At 35.3% G+C, this 26,992-nt stretch overlaps 1 protein-coding gene across 7 annotated transcripts in view; it reads right to left on the reverse strand.

Moving 5' to 3' along the window:
- Positions 1-9,691: 9,691 nt before the first annotated feature.
- NFIB (nuclear factor I B) overlaps positions 9,692-26,992 on the reverse strand; it is a 234,868-nt gene continuing 217,567 nt past the window's right edge. For all 7 annotated transcript variants that reach the window (XM_081943227.1, XM_081943221.1, XM_081943220.1 and 4 more), the window contains one exon: positions 9,692-17,251. In XM_081943227.1, the coding sequence (XP_081799353.1) occupies positions 17,122-17,251 (130 nt within the window). In that variant the 3' untranslated portion in view covers positions 9,692-17,121. The remainder of the gene's footprint in view (positions 17,252-26,992) is intronic.

Genomic DNA, 26,992 nt, shown 5'->3' on the forward strand with positions numbered 1-26,992 from the left:
TGGATCCTATTGGATGTGATTTCGGTAATGATGTCGTGATTCTGCAGCTAGTATGATGTTATCACAAGTTGGCAAACAAATTGCCTGCATCAGTAAAGTTGACCTGATTCAGTAGGACTGCAGATCAATATTCCCTGTTAGCTTTCCAGAGATTTTGTTTCCCTGGGAACATTTTTATATCTGGTTTTCCAGCTTCTTTTGGCTTTGAGGTAAGCAGTAAGAAAGCTAGGGTAATGATAGGTAGGAATGTCCATGAGAAACAGGGGGAGTAAGAGCTGAAGCCAGGACAACAGTCAAATAAGAGACATCTCAGCCCACAGAGGAAATGGGTGTGTGGAAAGCATTTGGTTCCTTGGAAAATAAATGGGGAGAAAGATATTTTCAGACTTGCAAGAGTCTCCGACTGCAACCTTACAATGGCTCAGTGATTAAAGATGCTGACCTTGTCAGCTGGAAATCTGACAGTCTGGGTTCAAGACCTGAGTGCTGTGCAATTAGGTGAGAATTCCCATTGCTTGTCCCAGCTCCTACCCATCTAACAGTTTGAAAGTATGCAAATGTGAGCAGATAAATAGGTACCACTTTGGTCGGAAGGTAACAGTGTTATGTGCGCCTTGGTATATAGTCATGCCAGTTCCATGACCAGAAAGTGTACTTGGACAATGGCTGGCTACCTCGGCTAAGAAACGGAGATGAGGATCATCCCCTACACTGGACAAGCAAAACCTTTACTTCAATAAGGGTAGTGTTAGTACTTACTATACTGTTTTTTGGTCTGGACTATCTCAAAGACATGGCAACTAGATAAAGTGAGCATTTTGCCTCGACAATCTCTTTGAACGGTCAAGTTTGGTTGGTATAATTCTGTTATAGAAGTACAACCATCAATAAAGGAGGAACAGAAAGGGCCAAGACTATGAAGCAGCGCCATTTTATCCAGTAATTTTGTTTCACATACAATAAATCCCACCCTGGCAAATTCAGCTGAAAGCAATCTCTCTGGCTGTCAGGAAATATTGAATTAGGGCAGCAAAGGGCAGAGATACTTGGCAGAAATTGGGAAGTAGGAGGAATTTTTAATAGCCTAATAAAGAGAGACTGCTTTGTTGGCGGGCCTGCATGATTTAAATAACGCACAAAGGGACCAACAGCTGTGTATCCAAATCTCTGTGTTGTAGATTTGAAGCCACAACTCTCCAACTGCAGCCTTTCTGAAGTGCTTCGACATCCTCAGATTAATGAGTTTATAATTTAGAGCTACAGTGAGGATGAAGAATTTGGTTAAAGACCGAACCCTGGGATTTTATTCGCCGAGTTTCTTGGCACAAATAAGGATTAAAAATGGGAGAAGCTTGATCTGGGAAAAGGGTTCTAGAAAATTAATTTTGTTTGGGTTATCATTAGACCTATTTGCATAGAGAGATGCACCTGCTGTCATAATGACAGATGAGTTTGCAAGAAGGAAGGTCTCTTCCAAACAGTATTTCTGATTCATTTTAGCTTCCCCAATCACTTGGGCTTAATAAAGGGGATCTTTGGTATATCTAGGAGGCGGGAAAGAATAGCTATTAAGGTGGAAGGTAGGTTTTGCCAGGTCCTCAGTATAAATCTCAGACTGGCTATGTGCTCACTACATGACTTCGGACAAGCTGCCACACAGTTGTAAGCTAAGCATATTCTCCCATGTCAGCCCTTTCAATGTGACTGAATGAAAGCTCCTTCTGTTCACCAAACAACAGCTAATAACAAGAGGACTGCAGTTTTATGTCATCTTAATTTACTACATACAAGTCGGTTGCTTTCTTACAATACAATACAATAGTAGAGTTGGAAGGGACCTTGGAGGTCTTCTAGTCCAACCCCCTGCCTAGGCAGGAAACCCTATACCGTTTCAGACAAATAGCTATCCAACATCTTCTTAAAGACTTCCAGTGTTGGGGCATTCACAACTTCTGGAGGCAAGCTGTTCCACTGATTAATTGTTCTCACTGTCAGGAAATTTCTCCTCAGTTCTAAGTTGCTTCTCTCCTTGATTAGTTTCCACCCATTGCTTCTTGTTCTACCCTCAGGTGCTTTCTTGTACCAGTTTGATTTGAACAGGCTTTGCAATGGCTGAAAATTCAGAACAAACCAACTTTAAACCATAAGTCCCATTTTGAAAATAACAAGAAAGCTTAAGTTGCCAATACAAAACAAAGGTGGTATTCAGCCAGTTCTGACAGGTTCTCAAGAACCGGTAGCGGAAATTTTGAGTAGTTCGTAGGACCAGGGGTAGGTTGGCCCCACCCCTGCGGCCTCCCAGCTGATCTTCTTTTGTTGCCCTGAACAGAGCTAAAAAGCAGGTTAGTGGGGTGGGGAGGGAATGGAGCGTATCCTTCCCCTGCCACACCCACAAAGCCATGCACATAAAGCCACACCCACAGAACAGGTAGTAAACAACAATTTGAATCCTACCACTGCATACAAAAGTTGTGGTTACATAGCGTGGTCTGCAAAGATGTGGTTCATTTAATGTGGCTGAATATGGTCTGAATACGTTGGGTAGATCCCAATTGGGCAGCAGTAACTGAAAAGCCATGGCTGTTTTTTTATCTGTTGTACTTACCCAGCAAATTGTTCATTTAATAAACCATATGTATCAAAAACCATGACGTACAACAATATGTACCCCCCCCCCCCCAAATAAGAGAAGCATGAAGTTTTTTCTTTGCTAAACCAGGATGATTACACCCAAAATGCCCTTTATACTCAGCTAGTCACTTGAAGCTCCTAGAATGATCATGATGGAATGTAAATTCCACCACATATATATATATTTTTAGGGAAGCCGAATTAGAAGATTTACCAAACAGCTGCTACTGTTTCAGAAGGGGGCAGAAATAATCAGCATTTACTAGTCAACGTTGAATTGTACTCAAAATCTGGGCATAATTTTAAAAAAGGAGAGTCCAAAAAGGAGTGTATATTTGAGAATAGTACAAAGAATATGGCCTTCTTTAGTGTTGCATTTTCTAAAAGAGGGAGACTTGCACATGGCTTGTTGTTTAGACAGCACAGATAAGACAAGAAAACCCAGAATGCTATCAAGAACAAGATACTTTGCAAAATTCTAGAAGGTTAAAGCCTCGGAAGTCTTCTGAAGGGCATCTGATTGGAGAGGGCAGTTGAATCCTAAAATAAAAAAGAAATGTTCCATTAGACTTTGGGAAACAAGTTATGGTAGGAAAATAAACCATAAGCTATTTGTACATGGCCTAGTTTTTCCCCCTGTTTCCCTTCAGATATTCTGGTTTAAATTACCTTCTGGCCATTCTTCAGCCACCATCTCAGGAGCCAGTAGGGAATTCAGTCACATTAGGAAAAAAAAACCACAAATCCTCTAGCCCTCTTGTTTATCAAATTTATGACCTTCCCTCTGGACGCCTTCTCTCTTCATTAATACAGTATTTCCAGTATTGGTGCAGACCACCAATATGGTTAATTTTGGAAGCAGCCCATAGGAAGAGAAACAAAGGGGCCAATTTAAAAGATTAAAATATAACTTTAAGAACATACGGATGGGTTCCCCCCCCTCCCCATTTAGTAGTAGTCATGCATTTTAGTAATTAAAAAAAAACAACTGAGAAAAGCTGGAGGTAGCAGCTGCATTCAGAGTGAATGGCAAAGCGAGTACGGGGGTTCTTTGCCAACTGCTGTTCCATTCATTCACCTAAAACTCTGACCTTGAAATGTTGCCCTTTATATGGGATGTGATGAGGTGTGAATTCAATCTCCATCTTCACTTGGCTCCTGCCGTTCTCTGAATATACATCACCAGCTGTGCCAAGCCACGTCAGATGGACTTGGAAGAAGGTTTATAATATCCACATGCGTTCCCTGGAGGTTAGTTATGGAGCCCTGCAAACTCATTTTGAGCATGGACTTCATTACTATCTTGGCTGAAATGGCGATCAAGATGCTACCAGCATTGCATCATCATCATCAGCTGAAAGAAAATGTACTATAATAGGCCTTGAGTGTCAAGATTATTCATTTATTCCATTTTTTATAAATTCCTTGATAATGTAGCATTGGCTACATTCCCTTACTTTAAAAAAAATTGGATGCCCAAATTCCTTCATGAATGTGCCTCCATTTGAGGGAATGTTCTTTGTTTTGATTTGCATTTGTAGAATCAAATTGGGGTTTCATTCAAGCTCATCTAGTTGCTTTCAAGAGATGTTGAGAAACAGGAATGTATACGGGAAAAGAAAGAGTTAAAAAATAGTCCTACACTATATTAAAAGCAGATGTGTTTGTTGGCTGCACCTATTTGATAAATGTTGGATGGTAATAAGCATTACTATATGTACAAACAATTTTAGCTCATGAATCCATTCTGTTGTTTTATTTCATTCAAGAATCATTCGCACATTTAGAACAGGTTATTTCAACCAAAAGAATGTTAGGTTACATTTAATAGGAACTCATAATTTTATTGTTGCTTGACCTCCTATATAAAGTTGGCTGCATCTTATTTATGCCACATTTTTGTCACCCTTCCCCAATAGAATTATATAATAATTTATCAAGTGGGATTCCCAATAAAATTGCCCTATATAGTGAGGAACGAGTGCAGAAGCTGTGAAGGGGAGGCTTTCAGGACCAGCATTGCTGATGGAACTGGGGGATGTTATCTGGAGTTTATATTTCTTTCACTTTTAGCTGATGTTCTTTTTGCATCTTATGAATTGGATCATCTAACAACAGATATTTAGGAAGAACATCAAATGATCTCCCAGTTAAATTCCAGCCAGCGCAGAATATGAAGTTCAGATTAATGCCGATTTTAGCTGAACGATTGAAAATAATTTTTAAAGAATTTATACCCGAGGATCAATGGATATTTTCTTCCTAAAAAAAGCCTTGAAGATAATGTTACAACTGTGTTGGAATATTTGACACAACATAATAAAAAACAGGCTACTTTGATTTTTTTTTTTAAGATGCAACAATTTGAACTAGAATTTTTTGTTTAAAGTTTTGGAAGATTTGAACTTTGGAGAGAATTTTATAAAATTATATATATATTATAATTCACAAACAGCACAAATAATTGTTAATGGAGATTTAAATGCTACCAAAATATTAACAAAAAGGACAAAAATATGAGATCAAATGGAATGGGTGAATAAAATAGGTTTTAAGATAGAGAGGCTAAATATTTCCACTTTGGCACCAAAGAAGTACCACTTTGACAAATATGAATTGTATGTTATTTGAAAATAATTATGTTAAGATGTGAAATGATGTAAAAAAAAGGATTTGGTGCTAGTATAGAATAAAATATAATCATCACTGTTGGGGATAATTAAGATGTTTACCTAGAATATTTTTATTTCAGATAACTGATGCATCATTTAAACAAGGGCAGAAAGATATATCTAAATTTATGTGGGAAAAGGGTTAAGGGAAAAAGCACAAGTTAAATATAAATGTATAAAAATTACAAAATGTAAGGATAGAGGATCATTGGGTCTACTTGATTTGAAATTGTATTTGCAGTTTGCTATTTGGTTTAAGTAAAGAAGTGGGTGCTGCTGTGAAATAGGTTATTGGCATTATAGACGGACATGATCTGAGATTTGAGTAGCATGGATATTTGTTGAATGATAAAGCTAAGGCTAATGTAGATTTTAAAAATCATTGTTGGATGCAACCATTATGACAATATAGATTAAATATAAATCTAGGTTGGGTCCAAAAACACTTTTGTGGCTTTCAGCAGAAGCATTTTATAGCTGAGTAATTATAAGTAAAGAGAAATGGATACCTTTATTGTAATAAATCAGAATTCTTTCAAGGGAAATATAAAGTAAAATCAAGACATGATCAGCTAATAGAAGGACATACTTGGCAATGTGCTTCATTTGTACAATTATCAGAAAGATTAAAAAAATTATATATAACTGTAGCAATATGATATGCATAAAAGTGTAAAGCACTACACACAATGGGCGAAATTCTTGGTGAAACTGGATAGAACTTGTAGAGATGGCTAAAAGGACTTCCTTGATTAGAAAAAAGACAACTTCTGTGTTCCTTGCTGACTGGAAATCCTTTATGAATTTTTTGTATGAAAACAGAAAAAAATTAAATTTGTGATTTTGTTGTTTAGAAAACATTTGATAATAGAAAAAATAGCCTTTTTTTATATCCATAAGAGTAAAAAATTTTTTTGTAATTGTACCTGTATTTGCTGCAAAGAAAGTCAGCTTCTGGTTTTGTTTTGTTTTTAATATTTTGTTTTGCTCTGGTTTGTCTTCTTGCTCCATTTATTTATTTTGTATTCATGCTTGTTATTTTTTTAATCTTCTGTTTAAAACTTCGTATCTATATCTATATCTACATCTAATAACACATGCTTTTGTGCAGGTCATCCAGACCCATACAGTGGTAATTTAGCAAATCACATCCTATCACAATGACTGCATTTTTATTTTTTGTTGAACTCCAGGAAATATAATTTCAAAAGATAGTGTATAAATACATAATGAGGGGAAGAAAAAAGCATTTGGTGGTGTAAAAATTTATTATTTTTAAATATTCTAGTTACTTTGAAGAGTCACACTCATCCAAAAAAAAAACAACCTGCCTATCCCAGATCCTCGGGAAAGACTTGACAGGTAGACAGAAGTGCCAACATCTGAACATCTGGCTGGATGTGCGGAAACCATAATAATATAACAGCAACAACAATAAATATAATGCCTTGGTTCAAAGTGCCCTCATCCCTCTAGAGATGTTTAGTTTCAGCTTTACAAAATTAGTAATAAACTATATACAGCAAGGGAGAGGGGCAAGAAAAACACCTTCCCCTGATGCCTCTTTGGGAAGCACAGCTGGGCCCCCATTTGCAATATGCCAGTTTTGCAAGCAGTGACGCTTAAAATGTTAATCATAGACCAACTTACATACATATATTATCTACATCTGATCCAGTCTACTGATGGATTATTTTGTGTTCCTCCAGAAAACTTGCCTATGTTTAGTTAACTCAAATATTTTAGAACCTCCTAACTAAAGCCAATCAAACGATTCATGCTGATTTTAATTCCTTTCAATTGGGTCGTCTGAATCCCAGATGATTAGAATGAAAAGTGGAAAGTAAAGGATCACATCACTTCTTTTAATTATTCCTTAGATTTAGCCTTTTTACAGATAAGTCGGGAAATGGTTATATTGTTAAGAGGGATTTTTTAAAAAGAGTTCTTTCAATTAACCGCCTTACTCATTTATTTTTTTCATTTTTACCACTGAATAAATTGAATGAAAACATATGAACATTCATCATTTTCTGAGTTTTTAACATAAATATCTTTAATTTGTCACATCTATTAAGAACCTACTGAGGAAGGAAGATATTTCTGTAGTTCATCCCAATGATAAAATGTCCTTCACGGAGATTTTGGATGACAGCTACTCATGTCAAGGACACCTACTTGACAAATGATTTTATTTTTATTAGGGTGATTACTGTTTTGGGTTTTCTGCAACTTCTATGTTGTTTCTAATGATGAAGTGAGGTGTGCAAAACTTCCATTGAGCACAATGGGAGTGAATCCTGATTAGAAATATATAGGGTTAAATTAATACTGGAGATATTTTAATATCTTCAATTTATTTAAGCTGCCCTGAGAATTTTTAAAGGGGGTGGATCTCTTATGATAATAAGCGCTAACTAAGCAAAGAAAGCTCCCACTTTCATAATCCAGACTACCTCACATAGGGTTAAACTCCTGTAGTTCTGCATCTGGAAAATTATTTTAAATCTAAACCTCTAAGAGGGGCCTTGTGCTCTGGAAAATCAAAAAGTATATGAATTGGCACCAAGCCCAGAGAAAAAAGCCAAAGTTTAAAGACTGCAGGCTTGGCCTTCTGGCCAAAATCTTGCAGAACAGCAGAATCTTTATTTTAGCAGTGTCTTTAAATGCAGCTGTAAACCAATTCAAGGACTTTAATTGATTACCATTTTCCACTTAACAATTAGTAAATGAAGTACATGTGGATAAATTGCATCCTACTGAAGTGACAATATAGATCTCTTTCAATTAATGGAAATATAAGATAATTGGTAACAACAAAAACATAACCTAACCGAGACAATTTTTACTTTTCTACATCTAATTACCAAAGGAGCTTCAATGTTTTATTAAACTTTAATAATATTAGCAAATTATTAATAATAGGGCATCGGATTGTCAATTAATTAGTTTATCTGTAAGTTAAGTGACTCATCAGGGCTGAAAAATTAGTTTAATTTTCTTACATACACAGAGATGATGGTAATAATTAAGGTGCAGTATCATTAATGGAGAAGTAATGCTGATAATATATTTGCTGTCATTCTCCTCCTTTATCCCCAAGCATGATGTAAGAAAATATTTTGTCTCTTTTCCCCCCTGCTTTGCTCAGTTTTCTTAAAATAAGTCCCCAACATCTTGGGGTATATTTTGTGGGTAGGTAGACCACCACCACCCACCCTTCATGTAAACTTTCTACAGTCTGGATAACATTGAGTTTTGTCCCACTTGGTCAAACTATGATTCATCAATAGGACAAATTAACAGTGAATAAAAATTATGGATAAAAAAAACCTGAAAGGCTTTTCTAGATCATCGTTTCAACAGATGAAACACTGATAGTAGGGGATGTCATTTCTGAATGCATGCTAAAGTTAATTGTTTCTAATATATCTTTCCAGAGATTATCCAGAGTGAATACTTCATTGAAAATGGTGAGACAGCATGGACTTCAACTTGATTTTTAATGATTATCACCTGTCAATGTTACACAACTACTTCACAAGCTACATTGGCTTCTCATAAGCTTTTGATTGCAATCAAGTTGGTAACGGGCTATAAAAAACAGATAGCACAGGTGTGGGGTTATTTGTCAGAGTGCAGGCCTCCTGTTACTTCCATCTATCCCATAAGGGTTCATTGGGTCCCAGGTCTTCTTTAAAGTTTGAAAATCTAAATGTTGCCTGTATATGGACTGAGGATGAAAGTAGGACTACAAAAATCTATATTGCAAAAATCCAAAATAACTACTACATAATGACAAAAAGCAGGAATTTCTGCATTTGTTGATTTTAATCTGGTGGCCATCCTATTCCCCCCACCCCTTCAACCCAAGAACAGATCTAGTAGTTAAATGAAGGCAGATACGCATAATCAGGCATCCACTAATGGGCTTGCCACAGACTACCAGACGTTAAATTATTGTAACTCTGGTATATACAAGCTAGATGAATAATATTTTTTTAATCTATCAGGAATTGCAGAACAAAAAAATAGGCAAATGATAAATGCTCCAACCAAGAAAAAGGACCTCAGATCAGGTCAGGTTTCCAGTGACACAGTTTAGGGGTAAACATTACCAGTTTTTATTTGTCATCAAATAAGGATAAAAATGAAATATCTGCTTCATTTTAGGCATTTTCTATTTTACTTCTCCAACTTAAACTGTGTATTAAAAGGCAGGATACATGAACATACAGAGCTCATTTCAACCTCAAGCAGAAGAAACAGAAAACTGAAAAGATTTACTGCATGCTCTGAGAAACCAACAACTCAAGAACTTTTCCAAAATATTACCAACCTATTACTTTTGAGAGGGAGAGAAAAGAAAACACAAGTGACCAGAGGGCTGTAGCATAGCTCATTTTATTGTTTAAACAGTTTTGCATAGGAAATATATCTGCTTCCAGTAATTGACTGCAGTATGAGCAGCTGCTAGCAGTATAGGCTGGATATAACAGTAAATCACATTAACTCAAGCTTGATTTACACCAGTTTAAAACTTGTGGCAGCTGAGCTTTGTAACCTAATGAAAAGTACTCCAAAGAACATATCTGTCCTGCAAATAAGCAAGAGTTCTTCTCCCCAGAACCTCTCCTTGCAAACCTTCTGGCTTCCAAAAGAACCCGGTGACCAGAGGTCCCAATTTTGTAAAAGTGAAAACTGCAGAGTATATATATGCATCCTATGGGTAAATTTATCATTACACCAAAATTCTGCATGCGTTTAAAAACAAAGCCAACGGAAGTACATCTAACATACTGGGGACCTCTGGCTCTGGGGAGAAGTGGAGAAGGGTAGGCCATGCCAGAAGTTTTAAAATGGATCAACCCTGGTGTGTAGCTAGCAAGCAATAACTGACTACTTGTCATCTACAGTTGCACTAAATGTATCTAAAGAAACACACAGCCCTACAAAAAATTGTTCTTAGAGAATTATCATTTGAGATTGGGGTGCTTCTTCCCAGTTCACTAAAGTCCTATATGATATAAGCACAAATTAACAGCTTGATGAAGACATAATCTAATGTAGCTCTTGAGAAGTCTAAGCCTGGGAAGATGTCACCCCTCACATTCTACCATGTTGTAGTTTTCTATTTTTATTTTATTTTTTTGAAGTAAATGTTATCTGAAACATATTTACAACTGAACTCAACAGAGACTGTGAAACTGAACAGGCACTGGTCATTTTTTTTTAAAAAAAATTCTCACCTTTTTTTCTTTTTGGTAAACATTTTTTTTTGCTGGTTTTTTTTTTTTTGTCTCTTTCTCTCTCATTTTGCATCAACTTCTCGCAAGTCCATGCAACTTCAATGCCCTCTATGAAGAATGCATAATAAGCCATACTTCTTTTTTATTTTTTAAAAAAGTCCTTCTGCATATAGATACACATTTTGCCACATCAGTCCCTGTAGCACAGTTTTCAAAACCATTCTGTCAAAAATACAGTAATACAAAGAGTGGATTCAGTGGCACTGGCTCTCGCTGCCGTCCGTTGCTTTTTGCTTGCTGTGTTTGTTTCGAGTCTTCCTGGAAAGATTTTGAGCACTAAACGCAACGGAGGCTTGAATGAGCGCGGGTGGGGTGGGGTGGCGAGTGCCACTGAAGCCCCTTTCACAAAGTCAACATACATTTTAATTGCAACACACAGATAATCCTAAGGAGTAATAACTAGTGAACCCTTTTATTATATATATATATAAAAAAAAAAACTACTTACAACCATTGAGGAAAAAAAATTGCAACAAAAATGTATAAATTGACCGTCTCCTGCTTTGTCCCCTTTGCTATTAACAAATGTGACCAATAGAGCTGTGGCATGGAAATAGTACAAGAGTTGTCATGGCAATAGGTTTGGCTGATGCAAGGGTCATTGTGCTGGGTCAAAGGGCAAACCCAGTGGTCCGTGTTATCCTCTGACTGTGGGGCTCCAACACACCCACAAAGTTTTGAGGAGATAGAAAAATCAGGGGAACTCTCAGAAAGTGCAAATATGAAGGAGGCAGGTTTCAGCTCCTTCCGCATGGAGTAGGACATTCAATTTTGAGCTTTCTGTGTTCAACATGATTTGCCTGCATTGTTTTTCGTTTAGCATCTCTTATAGAAACCCAATAAAAAAATAAAAGCCTAGAAAGCATGCAGCTGGCAAATGTTAACAAAAGACCTTGGCAGGAACATGTAAACTAGAATCAATGTCATGCTGGAGGCATTACTGCCAGCATGGGTGTAGAGATTTTTTCTTTCTTTCCCAAGGGTGAATACTGTACATCAAACGTGGGATGCAGCCTTCACAATCTCACACAGTATACAAAATTTAGAATGACTTAGATACAGGACACGCACTGTTGACAAAGCTCAGTATATCCTTGTGCAATCTCATTCAGTAAGTCCTTACGAAGCTCCTAATTGCAAATCCAAATTTTTGCTCCCTGAGGACACTGCTATATGAGACATAAGTACTGCTTTCATTTTTCTTTCACTGAAATTCTCTCCTGGATGCTCTGTGAACCTGCTCTTAAATACCATCATGTAACAATCACAACATTTTTTTGCTAAAGGCCATATATACTAATAAAAAAAGACAGTGGTACTTCCAACATTCTGAAATGCTCCAAAACCCAACTTTCCAATACTAAATACAACAAAATAACCTTCATAAAATATAACTTTTCTCCATTTACAATTTCTTTTAAAAGGATCAGTAACCTATGCTTTTCAAGCATAGTGAAATATCTCGTAACATGGACAGATTTTTTGTTTTGTTTTAATACATAAATTAAGAAACTGGAGAGTTTTAACCCAAGTCCAGTTTCCAAACAAGGAAGATTCTTGTTTACGTTAGAAGTGGAAATGACATACATTTCCATTATAATTGCTAAAAATTAGCTTTACAAACGAGGGTGCTTTAAAAAAAAATCTTAACAAAACTATACAGTGTACAAATTACTGTCTACACGCTAGGTGGGTTCATTAAGAAGATCCTCTGTTCTTCTCTTTATTGCAGCTTCACAGGTTCATTCACATATTATAAATGGAGCTGCCGACCTGAACACACAACTATATTGCTATATTTAATATTTTGCCATGTCTATGTACAGTCTCCTTCACTGCCTTTTTTTCCTTAGTCAAGCCTCAACTGTTCATGTCATTCTAGGGGAAAAAACACTTCAGTGACACTGCCTAGAGGCAAAGGCTGCAAAGCAATTGAAAAAGGCAGAACAGTGCACATAGAACGGGGTGACTTGATTTTGTCAGAATATACTTCCTGATCAAGGAGGAGATTTAGATTAGATTTAGAGTGTGTTAACACTTCGTTCTGCACTGGAATTCTCAGCTCTGAGAGAAGTGTAGAAGATGTGGATACGATGGATCTTTCAATTAGAAAGAGAGGCAGAAAAACCCACAGAGAGCATTATCCTGAAAATTTTGTCAGAATTATGGTCCAAATGACCAAGTAATTTAATGTCAAGAAAGTGGATCTAAAATAGCAAGGTTGCCTTTTATAAATATTTTCCTTTGATAAAAAAATACATCCATTTGATTGATGTATTAGTTAGGTCAGGATTATGATGAAATTGAATTGCAACTGTTCTGTCAAATTCTGCTTGTCCGTTATACTATTGCACTTTAAAAACTGAATTCAACTTGGTTTCAGTATTCCCAATGAAATAAATTATTTCTGGATTAAGTGGCTACAGCACTCCAGCCTTTTTTAATGAAACTCTCCCTCATTAAGGGATAAACTGAAAGAACAGTGCATCATTTTGTGGCCCACCAACTCTTAAGTGTGTGTACATTTCAGTTCTTCCTAACAGGCATATATTTAGTGAATTAATTCACTTACGAAGGGGCTCAGAAAAAGAGCCAACATAGTTGGTTTCATTCTTACTTTACCTATAAATACAAGCCTTACCAACAAGCCTACAGCTTTACAACTACCCTTAAGACTTTACAGAAGCAACTTGCTCAAAAAAGGCATTTATTGGTGCAGGTCAAATCTGAAAGGGAATCTAATTCTCTTTCAGCATTGATAATTCTCAGCACTATTTTAAAGAAGGCTGCAACTAGTAAAATACCAATTAATTCAGTGGCAATGCAGGTGGAAATTGATTGATATATTGTGCCTAGCACCAAAGCCCAGGGTCAAAACAGGACATCAAGATTATTTTTATTATTTATTTTATAGCAACCCTAAGTATTGCTTATTTTTAGTTGAGAGAAGTGTTTTGAAATACTGCTCTTTTTTGGGGGGAGGGAGTGAAAGTTCACATGAATTTAGATAGAATGTCTAGAAGTAGCTTCTCTGGCTCTAATGGCAATCTTTTGGGTTACTCTTCTTCAAAATAATTTTATTTTTATTTTTATATTGCTATACTTATTTGAAGGGAAACTGTACTCTCTTGGAATTTTCATCCATTTTGTATAGCTGCTTGAAAAGAGCAGATTAGAAACTGTTTAAAACGTTTCTTTATAAGGGTATAAAGGTGTTTAAACTGCCTATCAATTTAGTTTGCTGAAACTAAAGGCAAATAAAAATTGTGTGTTGGTAAACACAGAGACTGAATATTAGTTTGGGTTTTAGTTTGTATTTCAGTACAGACTCCAAGGACAAAACACCTACATCCATGCTAGTTATGAATACTAACATTAGATTTGTACTTACATTCATTTCTATCCTGGAGACAATATGGGATTATGCTAGTTGGTTAATTTTCTTTTACTGCTGGGTGCAAAATACAATTGATGGGCATTCTTTCAACACTAGGTCTGTATAAAGTGTTATTTTTTAAAAAATAGATTGTAAGGCTAAATCATTTTCATTTTTACCTAATCTAAGCTTTACAACTAGTTACGTAGAAAAAGCTAGGGTCTTTGTGAGAACATAAAAGTAAGACTGACTACTCTTGTGTTCTTGTCAGCACTAGAAATACAGTGTGGAAATTAACAATTTCATAGTGGTAGATTTTGTGCAAGGGGGCTGTGATTCCATAGAATCATCCTTTATCCAGAGAAGGAAACCTTTATAATTAAGCCACCAGAGCTGATAGTTTTCTACATTACTAATTTTAATATCTAACCAGGTTGTCCACAAACACATTGTATGTGTGCATTTTTGTGCTTGGCGATTTGTACTGAAATATAGGAGCACAGATCTACATGGGAGAAAGGCTATAGAAAGGATCCGATCCAGCAAAACAATCCACTGACTGATTAGTCACTGACTGATCCAGTCCTTCATTCCTGCCTGATCTCTGACAATAGAAATCAGTGATGCTGGGAAATGCCGAAAAGGAAATCAGAATTTCATTTCTTGTAAAAGGACAAAGAAGACGACATTATGGAATTCCCACTGGAAATGCCTCCATTCATAGAAAACAAATACTGAATCCAATTCAATACTTAGTATACAATTAGCATCTTTAGAAGATGTTTTGTCTCATAGCACATACTGTTTTGGCAGTGTATGCTATGTGATGTTTAAATGTCAAACTAGGTTTTTATATGATGGATGTATAACTTGCAAAATTTTCATGGTTTTTGATCTCTGTGGGTCTTGAGATTATTTTTTTTCTAAGTAGGTATTTTTTTCTCAAATCAGGTCTGCCTCCAATAAAATCCATTATTATTTATTTTTCATTATTACTATGCCTGTTTTCAAACCAGAAATGATTTCAGCTTGCACCCCAAGTGGAAAGTTTAAAAGAAAACACCTTTTTTAGTTTTTTTTTCTTTTGTTTTTAAATCACAGTAGGAAGAAGAGTTGCTTTGTAGCCTTCACCCAGCCAATGGTGCTCTGCTTCACAGCTACACTGTCAAGTGTTAAAAATCCTCCCCGCCCACCCCAGAATATATAGATATATGTACGTAGTTTTAAAAAAAAATCCCGTCCATCTCTTAGTACACAAAAAGGACCTCATCACACTGCAAAAATAGCAGTACCCACTTTGGTCAATTAAAACAAACAAACAAACAAACAAAAAAGCATACATTAATCTTTTGTCTTTTAAATCTGTGTACTTACCTATAATAACCAATACAGCTAAAAGCACTACCTACATAGGCAAAACTTGGTATTGCATAAGTCGTATAAATTTGAATCCCCTCCCCCCAATATTAATTGGAAGATGAAAAAACATGAAAGATTAATAGAAAAACACCAAAATACTGAAAATATTGCTGGTCGATTACAATTTTTAAGCGGCAACTATACACAGCCATGATATGCTTTATAAATGTGAGATAAAGTTATAACTGCTTAAAAAATCCATGATGTCACTTTTGTTGTTGTTTTCCCATCTGGAGTACAAAATATTTTGTCATAAAAATGGTACAGATTTAAAATGATAATAAATGCAGCAAAACAAGTGTAGTGATGTCACTTTTTAGATTTCAAGGCAAGGCACGTTATGTGGACATTATAACTTCGTGCAAATTAGGATTACTGGATAGAGTAGTTTTAATTATTATTTTATAGAGACGTAGAGGCAAAATGTATCCGTCCATGCACAATATTGTGTATATGAGAAATCTGTCAAACAATGCTAATTTCTGAGAGCACCATGCAAGTTTTCAGCACCCTGTCATTATGCTTTTTAAAGAGTGCATTTTTAAAAAATATATTTCAGATCCCTTTCCCACAACCCAACAACCTATCATTCCCATTTGTAAACCAGAAGCTAGGCTCCTGTGACATGGATTTACCTCTCTCAGTCTCTGTCATGAAGGTTCTAGAAAACCGTTTCCATTATTTATGGGTTCTTGATCCAACCAGTAACTTTAAATAAATAAGATACCTCAAAAGAGGCAGAAGCTAAATCAATGTTAAGTGCTGTGTTTCAATTAATTTCCTTTTCTCAAGTAAATGATTTGTCTTGATTTAGTTAATGCCTTTTAATGACCCCTCCCTTTCAAAAGTGGGGGAAAAATACATTTGTTCGAAATACTTTTGAAACTTATCTTGTCTTTTAATCCCCTCGATTTAGAGTCCAAGGGCTAAAGGACTTATAACAATTATCCCCTTTAGATACAGGTTTTAAATTGCACTTGCCTCTAATGTTTTCATTAGCATGGGGAATTATTTTAGTGTCTTTCTCAGGTTTTTTAAACTGTCATTTGAGAAGATAACACTTTCTTTTACCCAAAGTAAGGCATTGATTTTATAGAATGCCTGCTTATTTAAATGACTTCCTGAAAAATTTAAACTGGATAACACACTAAGAAAAGACTGGGTTAAGGACCTAAGTTAAATAAATTGGGGTTGACAACTAAAAGCTGGATTTGTTTCTTTTTCTTTGAAAAATCTTTTAGAAACCAGACTGCTGAGGAAAAAAATGGCTTCTGGCCTCCTTCTCCTGCAGCTCTGTGGATGCCTCCTAGCCTTTGTTTTGAGAGCTAACTAGGAATAGTGATCCCATGCGTATTGCGTAAACAACAAGAATACTAAACCAATAAACTAGCTTATCATGCAAATATTAAGGCATCTAGAAAGTCAGTTAAAATATATTGTCAGAGACAGAACATCTATTTCCCAGTGAATTTCATAGAACAAAGGCTACTCAGGAGGAGCATCTTTCCACGCATCAGTGAAATATCATCGATCCTCTCCCCCAATCCTGCTTTTTGTTGTTGCTGTTGTTTTGCCATTACAGTTTCAATCTTAAGGGAATTAATGATTGTAAGTGCTGCAATTGCTGGTTTATGTTTCTTCTTTCTTCAGTTTCTTCTTTGCTTTTTGTCCCATCTTCCTTTCTTTTATAGTATTTGTTCAGTTTCAATCTCCCTCAGTTGCTTGTTTCTGCTTGAAGAAAAGGCTCTCCAATTATGTTCAAACCATAATTTTGGACATTTGTGGGCAGAATTGATGTCCTGTTTGATACTTGAAAGGGGACCAAGCTAGCCCAGGTACCAGGACTGTTAAAGGAAAAGAAGAAAGAAAGCAGAAAAACATTTAAAACGTTGAAGTAGCAACACCTTTTAATGAACATCTGAAAGCCATCTGACTTTGAACAATAATTCTAACAGCACATTTTAACTTCAAAGTGCAAATAGAATATTACACAGTAACTGATTGCCCTATCAATTTAATCCTAAAACTAACTGTGGCAAATGAGTAAGTGCTTAGTATGGGCTCCTTTCTGCCATTTAACACAGCCCCTGATGCTTGCAGAGTAGAATATTGTTCCTATCATCACAAGCTTCTCTTAATAACAGCATTCACATTTAATATGCAGGTATAGAGAAACAATGATTTTTATTATTATTTTTCATTTATATGCGGAAACTATTCAATGAAAATGAATTATAGTCAGCAATATACAGGATTCTTGTTGCAATATAACTTGACAACTTTAACATTTGCCTAAGCATTTCAAACTACCCACCATATTGTAATTGTGTTAAAAATCACACAAAGTATTTATCTGTGTTATTTATGAATCCTTGGAGAATGGTACAACTCTCGTAAGTTATTGTTATGCAAATCCATAAGATTTTTACAAGCCTCCCCCTAGCTGTATATTGATTAGGTTTAAAAAAATACACCTCATTGGCATTTGTATTATAACTTGATTTACATACTGAGAGAGGAAATAAAAATTGCTTTAAAATGTAAAATACTAGTTCCTGAGATAGATAAATATTCAGATTAAATGAACTTGTCGATTAAGATTCATCTTCTGCAGTACATTTTTTATGTCCCTGTAGTTCCTTAAGGACATAGTATCACTGGTATCCATAAAATTACTTTAAGAAATTATTTCTTGTGATTGTTGCATCTAAATGCATATAACATTTCCCATAAAGATGCAACAGCAGCTTCCCTCCACCAAGTGATCCATGTATTCTGCTAATTGTAACTCTTACAATTACTATAGCCTGCCATTGCTGAATATTTCTCTTGGTCATTGATGGGAGTGAAAAGACCTAACATAAAGATTGTGTTGTTTTCTGCAGGATTTAATTTCATGTAGGAGTGACACAAGGACAAAGAGTAGTATTAAATTAGTTCTTTTACAACAATTTTTAAATTATCTCATTTTACCAGAGGTGTTCTTTTTATTCGTACTGGCAAATGCAATGTAAAGGGGACTTAAAATATTTCTGGTCCAGAAGTCTTACAGAAACTGGGCAACATCATTCAGTCCTATTTTCAGAATTAATGCCCAGTTAACAGAGCATGCTCTGATATTTTTTTCAGGTCAAATAAATATTTTGATTATTATTATTTTACTCACATTATAATAACAATTTTAAAATTTTGTGAAAATATGTAATAAAATATTATATTAAGTAACTGAAAGAATGTTATCTATAAAGTTATTAAGGAAACTTATTGACATGCTATTGTTTAACTTGCAAATTCTTTTCAGTCACTGATAAATGATGCTAGCTAAATTCATATCTGACCCAATGCCTGAGACTTTATTTCCTATATGTCAGACTTCACTACAGTATATGTCTTAAGAACAGATGCAGGGATCAAAATCAGTCCTTTCATAAGACTGAAAGGTTATACTCAAGATATATTGCTATTACCCTATTTTTCAGACTATAAGACGCACTGGTATATAAGACACAAGATTTTGAAGAGCTAAGTAAGAAAAAAGTTTTTGTCCTCCCTGGCCCCTAGGAACACTCTGCAAGCTTCAGCAGGGCTGGGGGAAGACAAAATCGCCCTGTTTTTGCCAAAACCGGGCAGAAAACGGGGGCATTTTTGCCTTCCCCCAGCCCTGCTGAACCCTACAGAGTGCTTCTGTCAGCTGGGGAAAGGCAAAAACACCTCAATTTTTGCAGAAAATGGCATGTTTTTTACCCATTTTTCGCAAAAATGGGATGCAGGGATGGGACTTCAGGAAGTCAAAAATGGCTGTTCGGTGTATAAGACACACCAACATTTCCATGCTCTTTGGGGGGGGGAGGTGCATCTTATACTCTGAAAAATATGGTATTTTGTATTTTTAATTCTAATACACCAGGAAATTTGTCCATCATCTTTACCTTTTTAATTTAGTGACATATATTTTACATGTTTGTCCATGAAGTTAATGCATAATAACAGGCAAAACAAAAGAAAAGAGAAAGAAAAATAAAGCAAAATAATTTGAGGGTAGAACAGTGTATTTAGTTTACATGAACAACATTCACTATTATTTCCCATAACATTCTATCTTTGCAAGCCATCTTTGCTTACGCCACATCCATACACTGATTTATATACTGCCTTTTATTCTTTTAACTTCTGTCCTATGTCTGAGGACATCATAAAATTCAACAAATTATAACTTACAATAGTTTCCCCCTTCCTCTCCGTCCCTTAATTCTTCCTTCATCTTGTTAAGGGATTCTGTGAATACATGTTTTTTCACTCAGTCTTTGGCAAAGGAAATGGGATCCCAGGTCCATTCAATCTGGTCTATCATACTTGCCATCTTTTTTTCTTTATAACTTATGTTTTATTGATTTTATAGCAAATTATCTAATTGTTGTAAGTCACAAATAGTTGTTGAGAGTCAAGTGGCATACATGTTTTAAAGCAACAATAATAAGCCAGTCACTAATGAAGCACTACTCTGACATAGTTGTAGGTTTGCTTAGTCTGAGAAAGATGACAGGAATGTCAGAAGTTTGACCACACTGGAGAGGTCTCATCGGACAAGTCAGACAAAGAAAGTGTCCTGTAAAGAATATGATACAATGTAACTTATAGAAACCTATAGAAGATTGGTCATCGCCTAGATCAACATGGACTATATACTAAATTTTGGAAGTCCTGTACATCTTGGTGACAAGTGGATTACAGGATTCAGGGCTTGAGCAATTAGAGCCAACAACTCCTGGACTACTAGAAGAAAAATTGCATTATTTGTTCAAAATGAGAAAAGGAGATCTGAAAAGAATGTATCTATTCTTGAGTTGAGAGTACTCAACTCCTCTGCTCGTAATAAAATTCTGTATACCACTAGGTTTGAAATTTTAGGCCTGGACAGCCTTGAACTATGCCGTCTACGTTCCGACCTGAGCTTAGTGCACAAGATAATCTGCCATAACGTCCTACCTGTTAATGACTACTATTATTTCAACTGCAATAACACAAGGGCTATCAATAGATACAAACTAGATCCCTTCTAATCTTGCTTGCAGGAAAAATGATTTCAGCAATAGAATAGTAAATGTGTGGAACACCCTACCTGATCCTGTAGTTAGTTCCTCTTACCCCCAATACCTTTTACCTTAGGTTGTCTACTGTGAACTGTACGCGTTTCTTAAGAGGTCCATAAGGGGGCGGGCATAAGCACACCAGCGTGCCTACCGTCCCTGTCCTATTATCCCATTTATATGTACCCTTTTTATGTGTTTATGGCTATATTTTGCTTATTTATATCCATTCATTTGTGCCATTTTTTCATGTGTTTTATAACTGTTTCCTTGTACTTGTTGACAAATAAAAAATAAATAAACAAATTCTGGAAAGAGTAACATTCAGAATCAGAAAGAACAGAACCAAGGATAGCAGATTAATGTAGCTCTGTCAGTAGCAGAGAAAGCCAGCATCACTCTTGAGCCATTCTCATTCCCATAGAGATCCTCTACTTTCTCCTCAGAAAGAATGAAGTCCTCTATCTGAAAAAAGCGGAACCGATACAAATAACTGAGCATATGGAATACACAGAAATGACAGAATAAAGTTGCCTGCTTTGAAGCTTGTGACAACACCCACACCCCAATAGTAGCACAAGTATTAAAATATGTCAATACTAAAATATTGAATATAAGCATCAGCTCATTGCAAGAAATATACCTACTGATGTACAGTACAGTTATAACTGAAGACCTTGGATGCAAAATCAACAAACGGGGGGGGGGGGGGGAAGCCATTTTCAAATTGGAAGATCAGATTGTAAAATAAAATCAGCACACTAAGATCAAATGCAATCAAATTAGAACAGAGGAAAGAAAAGAACTTGAAGAACAAGAACATCAAAGAATACCTGTTCATAAAATATCACCTAGAGATAAGGAACACCAAAGAAGCACTGAAAATAATAAAGCAGAAAATAACAGCCATAGCAAAGAAAATCAGTTGTTACTAAACTTGCGCTGCACACTAGAGATAGAATTTCAATCGAATCAGAAATGTTTCTAGGAATCTATTAATGGGGAGACTGTAATGAAGCAGCCAATACTAGACAAAGAAACAATATAGTTCTGGGCACAGCTATCTGACAATCAAATAAGAATGCAGCTTGGATAAAAGAGATAGAAAAAGGGAAAAATAAAGTTGAAATGAAAAAACTTGTAATAACATCAGAATTGGTGGAGAAAAGGAAGATCAAAAATTGGTTAGCACTAGATGAACTACATGGTTTTGGGTTGAAACAATTGAGTGATCAGCATCCATTCATTGCCAAGCAGTGTAACAACATACTGCAAGGCGCTGAAATTGAAGATTGGTTAACATCTGACAAAACCTACCTGATAATGAAAGATCTAACCAAAGAGATAGTCCCAGACAACTGCAGACTAATTTCCTGCTAATCAACAACTTTCAAACTGCTACGTGGAGTTGATACGGCCCAAAAGCATCTAGTTGAAATACAAGCTTTCTATCTGAGCAGAAAGGAAACCATCCAAATAGGATCAGCTTCTACTTGTGAAGATAATTTTAGAAAAGTGTTACAAAAGGAAGACCAACTTGAACATAGCTTGGATTAATTATGTTCAACTCCCTGCCACATGACTTACTCAAATTACTTTAAATAATAGAAGTCAGTAGAAATATCAAAATCTTTGTGCAAAGATCAATGATACAGTTGCTGATCAATGGTGATAAGACTTCTACAGATTAATATTAAGACAGAAATCTTCAGGGAGACTGTCACCACTACCGTTTGTCACAGTACTGATTACTCTGTCAGCGATATTGAACAACTCAAGACATGACTATTAAACATAAAACATCTGCCAAGTTATCCTTTACATGGATGATCTGAAACTAGATGGAAAAACACCACCTGAAATGGAATAGCTGTCCATTTATAGCCAAGATAGTGCAAAGGAATTTGGACTAGAAAAATGTACCATCTTTAACACCCAACAGAGGAATATGGTGAAAACTGAGGAATCAAGTTGTCCTATGTAAATAACATCACCAATCTGGATGAAGATCAATGCAAATACCTAGGCATCCTTCAGGCTGACATCATCAACTGCACTGAAGTCAAGTTGAAGGTCAGAAGTGAATATAATAAGAAAGTGAAGATCATGTTAAATCCAAACTCAGTGGAAGAAATATTATCAAGTCAATGGATAATATACCAGTGGTGAGGTACAGAGCTGGAATTTTGAACTGTACTCAAGCTGAAACAGAAGCCCTGAATATGAAGACCAGAAGACAATGAATCACGCCCTAGTTGAAGAAGAAAAAGAGGTATTGGAAGAATATGTGAAGGATAGTGAAGAAAATGCATTAAAGCTAGTATACAATATGGACTTACTTAATTGGGAAGATACCAAAATGACCTATAAGAAAAATCTAATATAGATTAAAAAAGAAACATGGCAACACAAAGTATTACATGGCCAAAACGTACATTAAAAAAATTGGCTAAGTAGATAATAAGAAAGACTTGGCAATGGTTAAGAACAGGAAACTGAAGAAAAGAGACAGGGGAACTAATTCTTGTTGGACAAGATCAAGCCTTAAGAACATATATAAAGCCAGAATTGAGAAGACAGCAACAAGCGGCAAATGCTGTTTATGCAAAGAAGCTGAAGAAACAGTGGACCACTAGTTAACCACTGCAAAGAAATTGCATACTGATGAAAAATAAAGACAAAACAAAGTAATAACAACGATGCGTTGGAAAATCTGTAAGAAACACCACTTTCCTATAAGTGTCTGGGATTTTAGAATTCAAGGAGGCAAGCATTTGCAACATCACATGCCCGACTTAAAAATTGGTCAAAATAAAGACAAAAAAAATCTGGAAAGTGGACATTGGAATACCTGGAGACATCAGAATAGGAGAGAATGAACTGGAAAAAAAATCCCAAAGTAGAAAAAGCTGGAATCAGAAGTAGAACAACTATGGCAAAAGAAAGCAAAGATACAACCAATAGTAATAGTGCCTTGGGTGCAATACCAAAACTTCTGGAGCACTACTTGAATGCCACCAGCATTGACAAAATCACTATTAGTCAATTGCAAAAGGCAGAAGCTTCATTTGGAACAGCTTACATCTGGCAACAACACCTTTAATATTAGGTATATTAACAATATCTACCTGTCCCTTGGTAAAAATTCAATAGATACACAAAAATGCCATGTCCATGTAAAAATCTAGCTGACTGTGCAACCAATAACAATGATAATATTATTTTTATTTTACAATTCAATCCTTTCCTCTATAAAACAGAACCATCTAAGCATACCTTTGGTACTAATCCTCTTCTGTAAATAGTTCACATTCATTCTTCATTCATTTATCCTTGACCTTATCTTTTGTTGTTTTACCAAACATATTTCTAAACTACTCTATGCCTTAGCTATGAAAGCCAGCGGTGTGACTTTGAGCTAGTTACTGTCTCTCAGCCAAACCCACCTCACGGGGTTGTTGTTGTGGGGAAAAGGAAGATGTGTTGGATAAGTTCACCACTTTGAACTATTTGTTTGTATCCCACCTTTATTATTTTTACAAACAAACTACTAAATAGAGTAGACAGAAACATGCTCCTATATGCAACAAGTTTTGTTTTTTTCAATAGTCATTCATACAACTTAATTGGGCTTAATTTTCTCCATCTTTTTGTCCAACTTTAGTCTACATTCTACCAAAATACATTAATTCATTGGGTTGCTCTAGTTTTTGCCCTTTATAACTTTCATTCATTCACTCCATTTTCATTACCAAACACAACTACTTTGAATCATTTGTTTTCAGATCTGTACATTTCATCATACAATCTAACATTTGTTGCAAATAATTTTCATTCATCAATAAGAGGCATTCAGTTCTCAAAACACTTCTATTGCCAGAACCAGTTAATTTTTTTTACACATTTATTCACACTTTTATTAAATAATCAAGAGAATACTATACGTACTGGTACTTCTTTTATTCCCTGCATAATACTGAATTATTTGCCAAGTATTTCATCTCTTTTCATACATTCTTCTATCATATACTAGTTATTTCACGTTTAGCACTGAACTTTAAATTGCATTCTTGCAAAATTCAAGCCTATTTGCTTTATTATACACTTTCCCTTTCTCACAGATATAAATTGTCAATGAAGCAATAAAGAAAAAAACCACTGGTCTGCCACCTTCGGTTTGGCATAAGCTTCACCATACATCCCAACATCTTCCCATGGATACTTAAGGAAATAACTTACTGTACTTCTTGCATTCACCATTTGCTATTACTATTTTGTGTGAAGGAAATCAACTGCATTCTCCAATCCTCAGGCAAAGATGCAGTCTTTATACCCATATTAAATAAATCAAAGTGACTCCATTAGCAAACCTAATCCGTATTTTAATATTTTTTAAAATTTGAGTATTTATGTTTTACTTTTCAACATTTTTCTTCAATATTAACATAATATTCAATTCTTTTTCGAAATCTTATCCTTTACTTTTCAACTTGTCAATTTGACTTCAAATGTCAATTTATGACATTTATTTTTTTTTCACTACTAGCATCCATTAAAATTCTTCTTTTTGAAATATTTTTTATCATTCCCATAGAAACCTCTAAAATATTCCTTCCAATGTTTTTTCACTTCAATTCATCACAAATCTTTTCATTATATTTATTTTTAAATCCATTCACTCTGCCAAATGCTTCATTTTATGTCTTCTTCATCTCCTTGAATAATTCTTCATTTTTTTCTATCTATACAATATATAGTCCCTTTCGGGAGAGGGGGCGGTATATAAACGCTAATAATAAATAAATAAAATAAATAAATATATAGTATCTTTCTCTTACTTTCACTTTTTGCATTAACATTCTATGCTTTTTTGTTCAACCATAGATTTTTTAATTTTATTTATTTATTTATTTATATTTGGTGCTTCTAGACCACCCCCTCTCCCAGAAGGGACTCGGGGCGGTGTACAGTCCATAGAGAATATCACAAAATACAATAAAAAATCAAATAATTAAATATGTACAGTTTGGAGGAGGTTAAAATGCAATTAAAAGAACTGTACAAAGCTAATATAAATATAAATTTTTTAAATCCCTAAAACAGACACAACAGATTAAAAAACCCCTAAGATAACCAGATAATAATACATTTGCCAGGAGGGACAGTTGTAATTATGCCAGGCCTGCTAATCGGAACAGGTGAGTCTTCAATTTTTGCCGGAAGGAGCGGAGGTCAGAAGTGGTTCTAATGTCGGGGGGGAGGTCATTCCAGAGGGTTGGGCCCATCACAGAGAAGGCCCTACTCCTTGGTGTCGCCCGTTGGCATTGCCTAGTGGACGGCACCAGGAGAAGTCCCTCCCTGTGTGAGCGAATTGGCCGCAGGGATGTATGTGGGAGGATGCGATCCCGCAAGTAACTAGGTCCCGTGCCATGGAGCGCTTTAAAGATGGTAATCAGCCAAATATTTTCCCATACTTTCTAGATTAACTAAACACACTTTTGTGGTAATTTATGACATTAGCCTTTTTGTTCTGTTTTAAACACTTATAATGTCTTTATGTCTACTTTTTATTCTTTCCATTTGGTTGATAAATTATGTCTTTTATATTTTCCTAAGGATTTGTCTTCCTAAGTGTGAACGTCCCATCATCCTTCTACACTTTATCTTCAATCAAATTATTGTATATTTACATCACTTCTACCATCAATAGGCATGAATAGATTTATGCTTAAATTGTGCATCTGAAACAAAAAGAATTTCAACTAAACTCATACTTATAAATCATCATTCTCATTCAATTTGGAATTTCCAAAAGGTCCAATTCCACTCAACTATTTATGTCACCCAATGATTTTTTCTCCTACATCACATTAATATAGAATGTTGAGCTTTTTACTCCTAAACTCATCTCTCATTCTATTATCATCACCATTAACTGAAGCTTAATATGGATGTATTATAAATCAATCCATTCATACTTTTAATCACACCCAAAACAACCCAGATGTCACAAATCTATACCTTCTGACTTATATTTTAGCCCCTTCAATCATATTTAAACCTGAGTCTTTACTTCCATGCATTTATTCATCAACTCTAGTACACAAAATCATTTAAATTTATTCCACTAATCACCTTTCTCTTCATTTTATAACGACATAACTCATCTATTATTTAATTTAATTTAATTTCATACCATACTTTTTACCATGTTCTTTTCTTACATTCCAAGTTGTCTGGTTAACCAAGTTTTTTTAAGTAAGACAAAGAGATGAAACTACCAGTATTGGTTGTACCAATGTCACATGCAGCATTTCCAAAGCAAAACAGTAAGTGTAAAGGAAGCCAAGTTCAATTTCTAACTAAGGAGTTGCTTTGCAAGATAAAATACTGTTCCCCACATCCCAGCAACCGATATTACAAAATGACACTTTCTGATGGATTTTATTGTGTCAGTAATGAAAATTATCATGGTCTACTTTAGACATTCTGGACATT

This window comes from Natrix helvetica (assembly GCF_964273705.1).
Source record: "Natrix helvetica genome assembly, chromosome: 2".
NCBI classification, from domain to species: Eukaryota; Metazoa; Chordata; class Lepidosauria; order Squamata; family Natricidae; genus Natrix; species Natrix helvetica.